Source organism: Humulus lupulus, chromosome 8 (assembly GCF_963169125.1).
Source record: "Humulus lupulus chromosome 8, drHumLupu1.1, whole genome shotgun sequence".
In the NCBI taxonomy this organism is placed as follows: domain Eukaryota; kingdom Viridiplantae; phylum Streptophyta; class Magnoliopsida; order Rosales; family Cannabaceae; genus Humulus; species Humulus lupulus.
The window spans coordinates 78256407-78273753 of record NC_084800.1 but is presented as its reverse complement, the minus strand read 5'-3'; the positions used below and the strand labels follow the sequence as shown (position 1 = coordinate 78273753).

At 36.7% G+C, this 17347-nt stretch overlaps 2 protein-coding genes across 2 annotated transcripts; both read left to right on the top strand.

Annotated features, from left to right (window-relative positions):
* The first annotated feature begins 7770 nt into the window (after window positions 1-7770).
* Window positions 7771-11819, top strand: LOC133797897 (ACT domain-containing protein ACR10-like). The gene is made up of 6 exons (XM_062235997.1): window positions 7771-8124; window positions 8474-8695; window positions 9287-9392; window positions 10467-10803; window positions 11073-11357; window positions 11495-11819. Exons 1-6 carry the CDS (start codon window positions 7923-7925, stop codon window positions 11639-11641), a joined length of 1299 nt encoding a protein of 432 aa, XP_062091981.1. The 5' UTR covers window positions 7771-7922; the 3' UTR covers window positions 11642-11819.
* An 871-nt stretch (window positions 11820-12690) lies between these two features.
* On the top strand, window positions 12691-16997 carry LOC133797896 (protein SEEDLING PLASTID DEVELOPMENT 1). The gene is made up of 9 exons (XM_062235996.1): window positions 12691-13312; window positions 13653-13867; window positions 14213-14363; window positions 14464-14655; window positions 14873-15035; window positions 15177-15418; window positions 15623-15799; window positions 15896-16057; window positions 16489-16997. The coding sequence occupies exons 1-9, from the start codon at window positions 12851-12853 to the stop codon at window positions 16789-16791; spliced, it is 2067 nt and encodes a 688-aa protein (XP_062091980.1). The 5' UTR covers window positions 12691-12850; the 3' UTR covers window positions 16792-16997.
* The last annotated feature ends 350 nt before the right edge of the window (window positions 16998-17347 follow it).

The following is a 17347-nucleotide window of genomic DNA, read 5'->3' as shown; positions in this document are numbered from 1 at the left end:
CACTCTTGTTCATTATGGTTATTAGGAGTGTTCCAAAAGTCCCAACTCAGTCCACATATCCCGGTAACTTTGGTAAGGAAAATAGGCTAGAATCAATATGTTATATGCTTATGTTATCTTATGTTTTATGTTGTTAAATGTGTTATGATATGTATGCATGTATGTTTGTAGGCTTGGGCATATGACCCATATGACTAACAAGACCCCAAATGGGTTATGGGCATGTGACCTACTTAGCTAGTAGGACCCCACTAATCCCATGGGCATATGCTTGTTTAGTCTATGGGACCCCAAGTAATAATGGCCATTATAATAAGTGTATGTTATATGTATTATGTTAAGTCTTTATGTTTCTTATGAAGTTATGTTTATGACTATGTGTTAGATTTTCCTTGCTGGGCATTAGGCTCATTCCTTTTTGTTTTATGTGCAGGAAAATAAGCTTTAGAGGCGGTAAGATTCGTGACGCTTAGAGGATGTGTATCGATGGTGAATGGAGTCAAGGGGCTGAGCGTTATTCGATTTGAGGATGTAGTTTCTGTTTTATGTCTTTTTACATGTATTTTCCGCACCATTTATGTAATGTCTTTTATTTTAAATCATGTTTTGTTTTTAAAGACAATGGGATCCCATATCCTTCTTAGTATTCTATTTATTTGTAAGTAACTCTTATTTTACAAGTTACTCAATAAAATTATGGTATTTTCGTAAAAATGTAAGTTTTATGTATAGTTTCGTTAATGGTCCAAATAGTCTAGATTAGTGGGTCATTACATAACTCCTGTGGCCGGACTCTTACTTGCTATCTCAGCACCCATATCCTCAACTTTTTTCTTTCGTACCTTCTTCAAATCGGCCCTATAATCTCATATCTTGGTTCAAATCTCATATCTTGGTGTTCCTCAAAGCAAAAAGTGGTCTCCAGAAGCAGTATGGAATCCGAATATAGGGCCTTAGCAAATGTGGCAGCAGAATTGTCCTAGATCAAATCTTTGTTCAAAGAAATTAAGATAAATCTTACTTCTATCCCACTCATCTGGTGCGATAATATCAGCATAACACACCTGGCCAGTAACCCAATATTTCATGCTCGCACCAAGCATAACAAAATTGATATCCATGTTGTCAGAGATATGGTTCTCCACAAGAGTGTCAAAGTTCAATATGTCTCCACAATTGATCAAGTAGCTGATATTTTCACAAAACATTTGGATGCTACTCGCTTCAGTACGCTATGTAGCAAGCTCAAAGTGGTCTTAAGACCGTTTGGCTTAGGGGGAATGTTAATAGTCAATTGTTTGATATAACATTATTTAGTTCATTATTACTGATTAGTTAAGTTTGTATCATATTAGTTATTAAGTTTAGGTTTTACTTAGTTTTCTTGTTTGTTTGTATTCTTTTTCAGTCTGTAAATAAAATGGTAAACCAAAGCATAAGACTGTCGGCTTATGCACTCTCAGTTTCTCTTATTTAATTTTCTGTTTTGACCTTAACAAATTTAGAAAGGGAAATTTTACTTTTAATGCATTAAGTGGTACTGTATAATAAAATTATACCAAGCCAAAAAAAACCTCACATTTTTATTCTAGTATTCTTTGGATTTCCAAAAATGCCCCTATCATAAATTTCCCTATCTTTTTCTCCCATTGTCTTCTCCCTCTCTATCTCTCACGTTTTCCCTCTCTATCTCTCAAGCTCTTGTACACAAAAAAAATAAGGCAGCTTAATCTATACAAATTTTTGAGCTTGGATTTCAGGGCAAGTTGTGAATCCTTTCAAGGCAAGGACTTCGTTTTGGATTTCAGGTCAAAAATCGTATGGGTAAGTATATATTTGTTATATGTAGTGAGGAAACTTGTTTATCAACATTGCTTTTGCTATTTCAAATAGATCTGTGTATGCCTTCATGTTTTATTGTAATTTTTCACTGTCGGAATGGATTTTCGTTCCTTTCTTGGTTTTTTTTTCTGGGTTTTTTGTCTGCCTCGATGGTCCTCAATGGACCTTGATAAACCCCTCATTTGTTTATATCATTTGTCTACCTCGATGAGACTCAATGGTCCTTGATTGACCTCGATAAAACCCTCACATCAGGGGAAAATGGATACCTCGATGAGACTCGATGGTCCTCGATGGACCTCGATAGAGGCATAGAACTTAATTTATGTAGTGTTTGCCTCGATGGGACTCGATGGGTTGACCTCGATAGTTTGATAGTTTGACCTCGATATGAATCGATTTTATGTTGTTTGATGTTATAGTTTTAATTTTGACCTATTTTTATTGTTTTTTTTATACAGATTCGTCTGTTTCCATATTTGTTACATTCAATGGTGTTTGGGAATTGCAAAATAAGGATTGGATTTTTAGGGATGCTGAAAATCAAGTTCTGCCTTTGGAGAAGGATGTGACGTATGAGCAACTGCTTGACATTTTGTACGATGAGCTTGGAGTGGATAAATGTGTGCATGACTTAAAAATTGAGGTCCCGTACACATGCCTATCACAATCCGTCAAACCTACCGTTATAAAAAATAATAGGCATATGCGTGCTTCATTGGGTTAGCATCGAAATCTATAGAGAAGTTGATTCCTCTATGTGTGACATTGATTAAGAAGGGAGGTATAAGAAATGCATCGGCTTCTGCCAGCGTTAATAAAGAAGTTTGATTTGACGAGAACATTTCTCCTCCATGTCATGGTTTCAAAGGAACTCAAGGTGAGGTTGGAACATTTGTTCCAGAGACAAATCCATACGTCATAGTCCATGATGATATCCCGGTTAGAGATCTGCCATATTTGCATGACACGGCAGAGTACAATCCCTATGGCTACGATCCTTATGTCAACGACGATCCTGTTGCTGATGCAACAGATCTTGGTGGACCAAATATTAGGATAGATTTGCCAACACAGAGTTTAGATGTTATGGTAGCTGGGGAGAGCATAATAGAAGATCGGCAAACACCTGGGACCAGCAGTAGTCGTCCAGGTCCAAGTAGAACCGATGATAGTTTTAGATAGAGTTCTCCATTGGACTTAGCTGAAGATCGTAGAACATGGAGTGCTCCCATGTTCACCAAAGAGGACATAGAGGCCTCACATCAACATCATTCCTCAACCAGCAAAGCTTCAGGAGAATTGCACCTTGGCAAGTTCTTTCAGAACAAGCTTGAATTGAAAACCAAAGCATCCATATTTGCGATGAAGAATAATTTTGAGTTTATGGTGAAGAAATCTGGGACTGATGTGTGGTACATTACCTGCAAGGATCCTGATTGTGGTTGTAGATTGAGGGGTAAGAAAGAAATGCGATCTGAAATGTTCGAGATTACTATATACAAAAAATACGATGGTAATGGTGATGGTGAGGTGAACTTGGCCACAAAATCATGCTCTTGTTGCATGTTCCAAACCATTGGGATACCCTGTGTACATGCTTTTGCTGCAGCCAGAAAAAGAAGCATAAACATTTACTCATTGTGTTCCCCTTACTATAGAATCGAGGCATTGAGGGACACTTATAAAGATATTATTTACCCTGTTGGGAACGAGGATGAATGGGTAATTCCTGATCACATCAGAGATACGGTTGTCGGCGTCCCCGTTGAGAAAACCCCTGTAGGAAGCTCGGGAAGTAGAAAGTGGGTATGCGAAAGACAAACCGCTATGCTTCATGCGGGGAAAAGATCGTCAAGCCACGTAAGTGTAGTAGATGTGGTGGTAGTGGACACAATAGGAAGTCATGTGAGGCTAGGATTTAAAAATTTGTGTTATGTAATTATTCAATTGATTTTGCTGCATTTATTATATTCAATACTTCTTCTAATACTTTGTTGGTTTTGATCTAAATATATGCATTTATTATTATGACTCTATCGAGGCCTATCGATGCAGATTTGGTTAGTATTATTTTTTAGCTATCAAGGCTTATCGAGGTAGTTCGTTTGACCCATCGAGCTTTGTCGAGACAGACACATTATGTGAATTTAGTAGTTTTTTATTTAATAACTTTTTCAAAAAATAATGTTTGATAAAAAATAATATACAAAAGGTGTATCAAGAAAATGTAAAGAGCATCACGGGGACAAATTCTGATAGAATAAGTCCACACACCATTTGGTCATAAAATGTTGGATGTTCTCATCGATAACGGTATCGAGTGGTAGCCTGGCAACTAAATGCTCGATATGTTTGATAGAAAACATACCACAATCCCCACTGCATATAATCGACTTTGTGTCAATTGAAGATAAAAATAACTTTAATATTCAGATTTCAAAATACACTAATTAAATAGGGGAATACCTTGTCTTAGTCTGAGGACACTCCTCAGGAGGAATACAACAATATGAAAAAAGCTTTGCGTTCTTCTTAGGACATGTATGGACGTCGTCAAATAGGTCAAACATGCCAAAACACCACAACAACGAAGGCAACAATAAGCACCAAGGCTTGACCACTTCCTCCAACAGAGTTGGACTAAGCACGCTATGGTTGGAATCATAAATGTTGATGCACCACATTGGAATGGAGACTTCAATGGAGATCCAATGTGCAGCTTTCTCGACATGCAAGGCAGAATATACTTCACTCATATTTTGCTAGGATACGAGGAATTGATTATCATCGCCCTTCAACATTTTCAGCACATCGTCGTCCCATGTATACTTAGTGCCGGTCTCTTTGAAATGATTCTAACGACCTAGGCACACTTGGGGGAAGGTGGTGTTCATGATCGCAACATCCTGCCAAAATGCAGGATAAAAGTGGCGCCGGAGGCGTAGCATGTGCAAAGAGGCATCAATATGCTGAAAAAACATGAAAATCTATTAGTACCATCAATATATTTTAAGATTGAATTGAAAACATAAATGTAATTTACATACCGAATCTCAAAGCCAAGTCTGGACTGTGTGCAACTGCAAGAACCATGCTACACCGTGCGTCCTAGTATAGACATTCTGATCTCTCTTGTTGTCGATCTTGTCTTGCTGCAGGTCACACTTCCTCAAAGGTTCAGCAACTAGCCCCTGTTTATCTTGTCCCATCCTATTCGTTGGGTCGGTGAAGTCATCGAAACGCTTGGGCCTGCATTTCTTTCTGACAACTTTAAGGCTAGTTGCCTCCTCATGCTGTAGTACTCGTACACTGGGACTGTCAGCATCACTAGCAACTACAGATGTCTGGGCCTATGGAATGGAGAGTTGATCATCGGGCTCGTAGTCCACAGGCAAGATATTAGACTCTGTATTTGATTTTACGTGGGTGGATCGACTTGAGACCACTGAAAGCAGCTGCGCCAACTGAGTCATGATCGTAGTCTGATTCTGAAGTAAGGTTGCCTGACCCTCCTCAATCCTCTTGAGCCTCTGCATCAATTGCTCATAATCAGGCTGGGCAACCTAACTAGAGGAAGGTGCACATGCCTGTGAAGTGCTCTCTTCAACCCTCGGGACATCCTCGTAAAAAAATGGAGGCTTCCTTTGCAACTTTTGTCAGCTTCTCTGCCTTCTTCTCAAGTACTACTTCCTCCGCTGCAGTCCCAGCCTCCCCCACAGTTGATTCCAACTCAGGGAATAACTTGGAATCAACTTCTGGGAGGCTATTGTAGAAGACTACCTCACCGGGACGTGGCTTCAGCATGGAAAATACCATTAACTGCATGGTTGAATAATATGTGTCTGAAAAACTTTAATAAAATAAATCGTTAATCAATTAATTTGTGACATTTAACAAGATAAAATGGAACTTACTCAACGGTTGGCAAATATAGGAACCAACTGAGCTGTCAAAATAGTGATATCGGTCTTCGTAGCCCAACTAAGCATCCTCGAAATCTAGTTCCCACTGTTCTAACTGAACTTACTCCCGAGAGCTAGCATGACCTCAAAAGCCCAATAAAGAAGTGCGGGTGCATAGCCATAGAAACTATACTTCGCCTCCTTCTGTTTTTTGCTTGAACCCTCTTTCTTCTTCTCCTCGTAGTGTTTCAATTGCTTCTTCATGTCCTTTTGCACTCCTCTAATAACCTTCTTAAATGACAACTTCCCCCATGGATACTTGAAAAAGTAATCAAGATCCTCAACCATCTTCAGGGAATCACCCCATATTGTCATTGTCTTCTCTGGGGCATTCAGGTCCCCCTCTATCAAATAGCACAAACCCAGCTTAAATGCATATTCTGGGTTTGTCGAGGCCTTCAAAGCATCTTCCAACTGGCAGAAACTAACATTCAAATCACCATTAAAGTATTCATGGATGATCCGATCACTTGAAATATGCTCTCTCAACTCGTCTGGGGATGGGGTGTTCCCATAATTCAGCCCAGTGACTAGGGCAAACTCTGCAATCCCAAATTTGCAAAGAATGTTGCCCAAGTAGAAGTGGCCCTCTTCAGCCTTCTTGTTTTCCACCTTCCGCAACATAAGCTGATGCAGTAGAAACCTAGAAAAATTAAACGACTTAGCCTTGAAGAATTGTCCCAACGGGCATGCCTGTGCCCGTTCAATTAGCCCATGCCTCTTAAATTTCTCTACAAGGGTTTCCATGTAAGCACTACCCCTATAAGTGACACGACCAGGAAAGTGCTTCTCCAATGGCACAATCAATTCAGGCATCTGAAAAAAAAAACAAAAAAAATGTTAAAAAAATGTTAAAAATGTAAAACAATCTGGTAACTATCGAGTCCTATTGAGGCAGGTGCTAAGATCAGTCATATGCCTAATATCATCTGGTTACTATCGAGTCCTATCGAGGCAGGTGCTAAAATCAGCCATATGCATAATATCATCTGGTTATTATCGAGGCCTATCGAGTCCTATCGAGGCAGGTGCTAAAATTAGTCATGTACCCAATATCATTGGGTCCTATCGAGGCAGAGGCTAAATCAGCCATATGACCAATAGCATCGAGTCCTATCGAGTTCCATCGAGGTATAGGCTAAAATTTGTCTATATGCCTAAAATATCATCGAGTCTCATCGAGGCCTATCGAGGCACAATCAAATCCAGACCCTAACATATACTATCGAGTCATATCGATTTCTATCGAGGTGCATAAAAAATCTCGAAAAAAACCCAGATTTCGTCATACCCCATCCCCGATCTATCCAATGAACAAAAAATTAACAAATAAACTAGGCCCAAACAATTAAATGCAGAATAAACAAGTAAATCCCTGACCTTTGCCTATTTTGGGGTTATTCAGTCTCGTGGGTTTTCTAGCAAAAATACCTTACTTCGGCAATGGTTTCTTGCCACTTTCTGTGCTGCCGTGGCATTTTGGTTTCGAGCCGAGAATAAAGTCGAGAGAGTAGAAAGAGAAAGTGGGAAACAAATGAGAAGGGTATTTTTGGAACTAATGTAAATACTAACATCAAATGCATATGTATACAGTGGGTAGGGTATTTTTGCTACGATACCCCATGTAATGCATGAATAGTCAAATTTCCCTTTAGAAATAAGCTTAAGACATTAGTTTTGGATATTGACTAAGTAAGTGTGGACCTTAAATAAACTCACCTAAATCTTACTACATAATCAATTAATTAAGAGAAATGCTAAGAGACATTATTGGTGTTCACCATCATTAGGAGGTGACATATCATTATTAGTGGAATTTAATATCGGGTCCCATACATTTGACTTTAATAAGAATTATGAAGTGTTATTAACCAACCATAAAGTGCCACCTCATGTGGTGTTGGGCACCTAGAATGTTAAGAAAAGAAACGAAAAAGAAAACGATCGAACAAAGCATTGAAGCAGCAGAACAGGAAAAAGACCACTATACCCCTCCTCTGCTTCCTGTGAGCTCAACAATCCGACTAAACAAAACTACCTTTAAGACTAAAGAATCGAAGAATACCCACCTGCTTTTCCTCGCTTTCTCCATCAAATTTCCCAGAGAATATATATATGTATGTGCATAGAAGAGAGAGAGTAGGAAGTGAATTGGGTGATAAGAAAATGGGCATTTTGCACGAGGACGTGGTCCTCGTTAAACGGGAAAAAGAAGGCGATCCCACTGTGATTACTGTTAATTGCCCAGATAAAACTGGTTTGGGGTGTGATTTATGTAGAATTATATTGATCTTTGGGTTGAGCATTTGTAGAGCAGGTACGACTTCTTGACTTTCTATATTTCTGAAAATCTTACTGTTGCACCTAAAACTTTTGATAATAGGATGAGGGTCAGTGTGGGACTCTTATTTCATGTCGAACTAATTGAAAATTTTGATGGTTTGAAAGTTATATGAAGAATAAGAGATCGTTAGGCTTTTTCTTTTTGGGTAATTATTTGTTTTTTCGATTTCCTAGGGGAAAAAATGAAATGGGTTTTATTTATATTTAATTATTGTATCGTTTTGTGTGTATTTTATTCTCAGTTTTGAGTTCCACCTTAACTATGCTTGTTTGGGTTTATTGGTGATTTAGAATTTTCTGTTTTTCAATTTTATGTGGAGAAGATTTTTCAACGGATGGGAAATGGTGCTACATGGTGTTCTGGGTGGTGGAAAAGCCCAACACAAAATGGAATTTGTTGAAGAACAGGCTTTTAGAAGTGTGTCCTTCTTACTTTTCCACTTCTGAAATGGATTATTACCGGCCTCAAAACCAGCCGCCAAGGCCACCAGATGTGTTTCTCTTGAAATTCTGGTGTACTTATGATCGAGAAGGCCTATTACATGGTAATGTTGTATAATGTATGTAGTCATATAGATGTGAGAAGTTGTTGACTTTGAAGTCTAGCTCTGAAACTGTATTTGGCATCACTTATTATACATTAGCACTTTTGAAGTTGTTTACTAGACTGGTTTTACAATGCTTATGAGTTTGATTTGTTTAAAAACAAAATAAAAAATTGGTAAGCATCGATTAAAGTAAAGATTGCATAAAGTTGCCGAGTTGGAAGGAAAGTATATAATATCCCTTTGCTTGCCATGGAGGCAAAAAGGAATTAAGATGAAGGAAAATGATGTCATTTATAATTTGTACCTTGAACTGGTGTCAATTAGAGAAGGGAACATTTTGGGAAACTAAACATCTGTTCTTCCTTTTCTACTTTAGGAATTTCAATTTCTTTTCCTTTTTACAACTAAAAATTAAGTTTTTTTTTGGCTCCTTGTGAAAACCATGTTGACAACTAACGGTCATAGCTATGAAACAGTTAAACCCTTTGAGGTTTTCTTTATTCTTTTAAGTGCATTTTTTTTCTTTGTGTGTGAAGTTACTTTATTGATATTTGACCTTGAGTGTTGTTTACAATGTTCACTGAATAGATGTCACTGAGGTTCTCTGTGAGCTAGAGTTAACAATTAAGAAAGTGAAGGTATCCACTACCCCAGATAGGAGAGTGATGGACCTCTTTTTCGTTACAGACACAAGGTTTGTTATTCATGACGACTTGTTTTATATATATATATATATATATATGAACATTGTACCTCTCCTTTACCTTTTCCACTTGGTAACTATTATTTTGTTCAGAAAAAGGAGTCAGAACTTTTGTTTATGTCATATAAATTCCTTTTGCTCTCTTTTCCAATGTCATGCGTTGAAGGAACTCCGTTTGAAATGTTAAGAGAGGTGAAGGCACAACAAATTTTTATACATGGAACATTTCTTATCTAGACCCTGTTAGTTTGGATCAAATTATTTTTAAGACACTAAATTGAATAAGAAAAAGAGAAAATATCATTTTGGTCATCTGTGTTTCAACTATATACCACACTTGACCCTTTGTTTTAAAAAAATTATATTAATAATTTTCATTTTACAAAATCTATCAAAATTAATCATCTATCTTGATTTTGGTTATTTTTACCCTTATATTATTACAAATAATAAAATTTTAATTGATTTTTTTTAGAAAAAAACTAAAATTAAATTTAATTGTTTGATATTTTATTTTTATTATTATTATTAGCACTATTTTACTTTTAGTTTCAAGAATGAAAAATATAATAAACTAATTAAATTATATTGATTAAAATAAAACAATGGTAATAAAAAAACTCTTATAATAAAAAAGTCTGACCTATGTTTTGTAAAACAATTGAAGTTCTCGAAAAGTCTGGTATATTGCTAAAATGCATGGACCCAAAATTGTATTTTACCTAAGAACAATTCATGCAAAATTATTAGCTGTATTCTCTTAATCCATCATTGTAAAGAACAAATTTGATTTTGTATGCAACCTCTCTTTTTGTTAAACTTTGTGAAATTCTTCAGAAGTGCAACATAATGCTTGTGCTTTCCATATTTTCATAATTCTTATCATTTGTGTGTGTATGTGTGCAACAAAAAGGTTATACTTTTGGTTAGTTTATGGGTATGGTATGAACACTTCACCTAGTGAAAAGGGTAGTTAGGAGACTTAAGAGTTCAGAATCCTCATCGTGATTATTATGTTTCTAGGTTACAACTAATATGCATATGTGTTGATCTCATCTTAATCAGAGAACTTCTTCATACGAAAAAGAGAAAAGATGAAACAATTCATCATCTGAAAGCCTTTCTAGGGGATGCCTTAATCAGTTGCGAAATTGATGTGGCTGGTCCAGAACTTACCGCATGTTCACAGGGTTCTCCATATCTTCCTTCTGATATCGGTGAAGAAATGTTCAGTTTAGAGCTTCCAGGGGAAAACATTAATGGATGTCCCGCCTCTAATTCGATTTCAGTCACAATGGACAATAAGCTCAGCCCTTCTCACACACTTGTTCAAATCCTCTGTCAGGATCATAAAGGTCTCATCTATGATATCATGAGAACCCTAAAGGATTACAACATTCAGGTAGAAAAACAATTTCCCGTTGGCATTTTGAGCAATTCCATCTATTTCTCTGCAAAAACACATGAATGGTTCCTTGTTAGAATAAAATCATGAATTGGTTCTTGCTGGTGACATCTAAATTTGTCAGTCTGCAATTGTTGGGAATTAATATATGGTCTATATATTTCATTTGCTGTGAGAAAATGGCTGGAATTATGTACATGTTCCATTAGTTTCTAAAATTTTATTGCAGTTTATTAGTTTGTAACATAATGTACGGTTGATTACAGATTTCATATAGCCGATTCTTTGCAAATCCAAAAGGGAACTGTGAGATGGACTTGTTTATAATGCAAGCTGATGGCAAGAAGATTGTTGATCCCAGCAAACAAAACTCATTACTCTCTCGCTTAAAAATGGAGCTTCTGCGTCCACTTAGAATAGCTGTGGTGAGCCGTGGCCCTGATACTGAACTGGTGGTAGCTAATCCGGTGGAGTTGTCCAGCAGGGGCCGTCCTCTTGTGTTTCATGATATTACTCTTGCTCTCAAACTTCTCAACATGCGGATTTTCTCAGTATTATTTCTAACCAACTATTTCTTTTTCTGTTTTCCCCTAATAATTCCAACACTTTTCTTTTGGCCATTGGAGAATTTCAACCACCTCCACTTTTCCTTGGTGTTCAACTGTTTAATTTTCTGTGGTATTCTCAGGTTGAGATTGCTCGACACATAATCCATGGCCGAGAGTGGGAAGTGTACAGAATTCTGCTCGATGAAGGGTTCGGATTCTCTCTGCCAAGGAACAAGATTGAAGCCAGCGTAATAAACATTTTGATGGGTTGGGACAAAAGAAGATGAGTTTGTTTCTCTTCCACTAGTGTACAGTCCAATATCCTAATTCAACCTTTTTGAGTCTTATGTAGTGCGCATTCTAGAAACTAACCAACGAATTAAGCAGTAATCATGAAACGGCTTAGTGTAAATGTAAATGCTCTTTATGCTGATTATACAAAAAAAATTAATTATTATTAGTTTAGTTCTTTCTCTTATGGCCTTACCCCCAAGTCTTTCACCCAGAATCGCTCCCATCTTTTATCTCTTTACATTTTTCTACCAAGGTGGGACGCAATTGTCCTAATCTTTAACATGTAAAACTTAATAAAATTGCTCATGTAAAACTTAATAAAATTGAGATTTTTCTTTCTTTTGCGTGTTGCTTTGTTGTTTTTCTGCCAAAAAAAAAAAAGAAATTCATTTCATATATTTCATTGTCAAAGTTGTAGCTAAATAAACTCTTGAAAAAGGTTATGTTTCAAACTTTGCCTATGAAGATTCCACGTTCAAGTTTCGACCAACTGCTATAACTCACTAGTAGACAATATGGTGGCTAAACGATTTAATTAAGCACTCTTCTATTAATCTTGAATTAAATGAAAATATATAAAAATATAAATAAATGGGAGTAGAGCGCATAATATTCAAACAAGCATATTCGCCTTTATTTGAGAAAAACAAAACGATGCCAAAGAAAGCATTTGACAAGTCAAAATTCAAGTTTGTCATATAAAAAAAATAATAATAATATATATATTTTTTTAAAATACAAGAAACAGTACTAGACTTAGACATGTCACATGCCACCACTCTAAACGGTAATAATATTTTAATTAACAGACACAACTACCAAAATAGACAGTTAAACACTAAAAATCTCTCTAGTACTTCTGGTAGCCGTAGGTTGTTAATAAATAAATAATTTTTCTGACAGTTTAACTATGAAATGTTTTTTAAATAATAATATTTTTTTATGTAATTTGAGTAGGAGTAGGAGTAGGCAGGCGAGCAAGCGACACGTGGTTGAACGTCCTTCGTTGCAGTGGTCGTTAAGGTGGACCAACCTCGACTTTGTTCCAATCTCAGAGGAGAGATCCTCACGAATCTTCTTTCTCCTATTTCTTCATCCTCATATCTTCTTTGAGCTACTTTCAATTCCTTACTCAACCAAACACCTTCAATCTCCTTTTTAAAAATCCAGTCTTGTTTTCGGGAGAGGAATTGGAGTTTACAATGAGAGCTTTGAATTCTCATTTTGTGCTCATTGATCTCCACACCTCATGGCACTCCGCCAACCAAATCCCAGTTTCCAGCTTCATTTCAACTGTCTCTCACTCATTTCCTCGAACACGTCGCGGGCTTAACGCTATTGCTTCCTCGTCCCACTCCCCGGCGCCTGAAATTCGCAGACCCTCGGATCGCTTCTTTTCTGGAAATGGGTCGTTTCTCAATTCTCCAAATCTGGCCTCTACATCGTCGTCTTCGCGATCAGAGGCGGAGACGGAGCTCGAGATGTTTCTTGAGTTGTTGCCTTTGAAAATGAAAAGAGAGTTGAACAAGCATGAGGAGATTGAGCAGCTTATTGAGGTTGTTATGGATTTGGGACGGAAGCCGATTGCGAGGTTTCCTTCTGGGGATTGGATTATATCAGAAAGTCCTATAAAGGAAGAAGACCTACGCCACGCAATATCCAAGGTGAACAGAGCTAATCATTTATTGGTTTCAAGCATTAATTTGAACATAATTTTTTCTGTGATCTTTAATTAATGATTAGTATTATGAAAAGTTATAATGGAACATTTGCAAAAAGATGTACTGTTTTTACGTTAATAAATAGTTTTATTTAATTAGATGGTCGATTTGGCCTGTGATTGCTGATTGAAGAAAAGGGTTCTCTTCTGATTGGTTGAGTAGCATTCTTGATTTTTAAGGGTGATAGTTTTAGAATTTGGATACGTAGTGAAGCTAGAGATTTTAATATTATTACTTTTTTTGGTTTGCTCATTAATATAAAGTTGACATTGTCCTATCTTAGGTTGGCGATTTTTCAGATGATAACCGCTCGGGTATTAACAATTCATTGCATCGTATAAGTGCTATAAGAAATCGTAAAATGCAAATTATTGGCCTCACTTGCCGGGTGGGTAGAGCTGTCTCTGGAAGTGCCGAGATTTTACGCGACTTGATTGAAGGGGGAGGATCCATTTTGGTTATTGGACCTCCTGGAGTTGGAAAGACAACTTTAATAAGGTACTTAACTGTTTTGATATTTTGTTTCCCTGCATTCATGAAGGTTATATTTTATGTACAACTCAGCTCTCTAATTACATTCATATTGGCTAAAAAGGAGCTTTCAGCTCACTACTTACCACCCTTTTCCTTGTGTGTTCCTTCTTCTTCATTGACATTGTGAAGATGAACTTCTTTCTTTTTCATTTCATGCTGCCTGATTGTCTTTTGTGTTTCTCACTCTGACATGGAAAATAATGAGAAGAATGTTGGACTGTGTCTGGTTTTTACTTAATTCTGCCAATTATTTTCATAATGATGTAGCATAAAGTGAAGGTAAAGTCTAAATCAGTTTTTTCTTCGTAGAGAAATTGCGAGAATGATGGCAGATGAGAACATGAAGCGTGTCGTCATTGTGGACACGTCTAATGAAATTGGGGGTGATGGAGATGTTCCTCATGCGGGAATTGGTCGTGCTAGGAGGATGCAGGTTCCTAATGTGAACCTGCAGCATAATGTAAGCTTAGAGTCGCTTTTTGGCTTTATCTTCATTGTTATTGTTTCTTTGGCTCTCCCAAAAGAGGCATAATTGTGAATTTTGCACCTACTTTCCACAGGTTATGATTGAGGCAGTTGAAAATCATATGCCTGAAACAATTATTATTGATGAAATCGGAACAGAGCTTGAAGCATTAGCTGCTAGTACCATTGCTCAAAGAGGAGTTCAGCTGGTTGGAACAGCACATGGAATGACTATAGACAATATAATGAAGAATCCTTCTTTGCAGATCCTTGTTGGTGGCATTGAGGTGCAATAAAAATTCTTTTATTTTCCTAAACATGAACATCTTGTGTATGCTTCTTCAGGAAGTGTGCCCTTGAACTTTTCATTTAAAGCAAGACTTTTCATTAACAACACATATATCATCTGAACGGGATTAACTCCTGTACATTTGACATTATGCACTACCTTATTAATTGTGTCTCTCCCCTCCCGCAATGAACCATGTCTTCTCTTAAAAACAGAGTGTCACCCTTGGTGATGAGGAAGCAAAGAAAAGGAAAGTGCAGAAGACAATCCTTGAGAGAAAAGGGCCTCCAACATTTACTTGTGCTGTTGAGATGATATCTAAAACAGAGTGTCGTGTTCATCACAGATTAGATGCAACTGTAGATGCTATACTAGCAGGTATTACACAAACCTATTTTTTAAGTTAAAACCATTTCATTGAATGTCTAATTTTTTTAGAAAAGTTATTCTTGTAATTTTTTTTCTTTCAAAATTGATGTGTTTAGGCAAAATAACTTATTTTAAAATTGTGTTATGCAGGAAAATGTCCTCTGTTTGAAGTCCGTAAAATGGATGGTGAGGCTAACAATTCTCAAAAGGCTATTCCAATATCCAAAAAACCCAGCTCAGATATGTCTGATTCGACGGTAGATAATGAATTGGTTGCTGATTTAGAATCTGATAATGAAGAAGAAGAACATTCTTCCAGCCATTCCAAGAAATCGAGCAATGATGGATCTGCGAACAAGCGTAATTCGCCAGTACGCATATATACTTACAAGGTACGTTGATTGGACTTTTTTATCTCTCCTTGCATGTTCAGTTATGCAGATTAGCTAAAAAGAGAGTAATCGAATTTCATATGATCGTATGCAAAATTGGACAGTATATTTCTCCATTCCAATAGAATAATAAGAATTTGTCAAAATGCTCCAGCACATAAATTCTTGTGTAATCGTTTTCTTTATTGGTCTGTATTCTAATAGATCCTTGAGGCTGATCTACTGCAAGTTGCAACAGTGATGGGGATGGAGGATCAAATCGATGTAGTTGATGATATTGGCAGGGCCCATGCAATTCTAGCTTGCAGTTCTGAAATGAAGGAGAACCCTTGGATCCGTAGTGTAGCAAAATTCCACCAGTTGCCTGTATTTGTTATGAAGGTATAATCTTCATCACTATATTATGTTACTAGAACATAATGTATTGTATGTATATATGTGTTCATCTCGTTTTGAAACTTGGCACCTATGTTGCAGTCAAATACCATGGCACAGATGGTGAAAGCATTTCGCATGATTCTTGGAATGGAATCATTTGGCTCTTCGCCAAAGCAACCATTCAAAAAATCTATTGACATTGAAATTGAAGAAGATGCACCAGAAAGAAAACCATCGCTGGAAGAGATCGATGCCTTGGAGGTGCATGTTTTTCCCCTTTCCATGCTTATTTTATTTTTATTAAACTGATTAGGACCAGAAAACTGGTGCTTACTTGAATTGGTACGTAATTTTGGCCTTGATATGTGAATTTGTGGAAGAGTAATGCTAGGTACAGTTACACACAACCATGTGTAATTAATTAATTACACTAACATTCCTCTTTTGTGGAAACTAGTTACAATCAAATTTGTATAGATTTATGATCACTTGCTTCCAAGCATTGAATCAGCTGAGAGGAGGAAAAAAATAGGGTTATTATTTGATTCTCTGCTCATTGGGAATCTCATATGCTTACTTGAGCATTGATGTTTTTATTATGAAAGAGCATTGTTATTTAATAACTTCACCTCATTTAGGTCGACTTGAATCTCCATTATTAATTCTCGAGTGATCTTTTTCCTTTCCAATAGGAGGTTCGTCTTGCAATAGAGTACATTGTGATTCCTGGTGGAGAAGCAGTGGAGCTTCTTCCAAGACGCTCGGAAATAATTGCGCGACAGCTTGAGCTAGTCAAAAGCTATCAGTTGGCAGCTGAAAACTCAGGAACCGAGCAGAATCCAAGGTTGCAAATTCTCCCTGTAAGATTAACTAGGAAGAGTTCTTCCAGATATGTGAAGTCCGGTTCAAGTTTACAGAAAGTGACTGGCTTGAAATCATTATCTGGTGGCCGTGGAGCAAGCAATGTTGCTAGGCTGCCTCTTTTGCCTGAATAACAATATGTTGATGATACATGTTTCAATCAACGGTTGTTGATACATGCACCTTTTCATGTACAGTCATGTAAATTGATCATCTTGTAATTTTCATGTAATTATGTCACCCCTTCAAATGTGTTGGACAATTTGTCCTCAATTCTTCTTAAAAAAATATATGTATTCAATGCACCAATATTTAATGAAAAGTAATCTCTTACTATCCATTTTATGGCCAGTCCATATTCTAAACCTTTCTTTCAGTATAAAATTATTTCAATAAGCACATTGTCTCAGCAAGATTACACATTTGCATTTATATAAGTGACAGCAAGTGATATATGAACACGGTTGTTGAGGATAAAAAATTGCATAGATAAGAATTAAGAGAAATTATAAAAAATAGACTTTTTTTGTTAGGTTGGCAAGTAATAAGAAAATAGTCCTTTTTTCTATTATTCTATTTTATTATGTTATTGAATGCACAATTTGTATATTAGTATTTTATACTTTAGCACATCGGTGTTGGGTCAGGCACCCTACACCCAAAATGTGCACATGTTCAAATAAGAAAATA

Bases quoted from the DNA above. Each gene is read 5' to 3' on its own strand.
- LOC133797897 (XM_062235997.1), top strand. From the start codon at position 7,923: ATGTATGTGCATAGAAGAGAGAGAGTAGGAAGTGAATTGGGTGATAAG. The intron at 8,696-9,286 runs GTAATGTTGTAT...TTCACTGAATAG, and splicing joins TCGAGAAGGCCTATTACATG to ATGTCACTGAGGTTCTCTGT. The intron at 11,358-11,494 runs GTATTATTTCTA...TGGTATTCTCAG, and splicing joins TCAACATGCGGATTTTCTCA to GTTGAGATTGCTCGACACAT.
- LOC133797896 (XM_062235996.1), top strand. From the start codon at position 12,851: ATGAGAGCTTTGAATTCTCATTTTGTGCTCATTGATCTCCACACCTCA. The intron at 14,656-14,872 runs GTGCAATAAAAA...TCTTAAAAACAG, and splicing joins TCCTTGTTGGTGGCATTGAG to AGTGTCACCCTTGGTGATGA. The intron at 15,800-15,895 runs GTATAATCTTCA...CCTATGTTGCAG, and splicing joins TGCCTGTATTTGTTATGAAG to TCAAATACCATGGCACAGAT.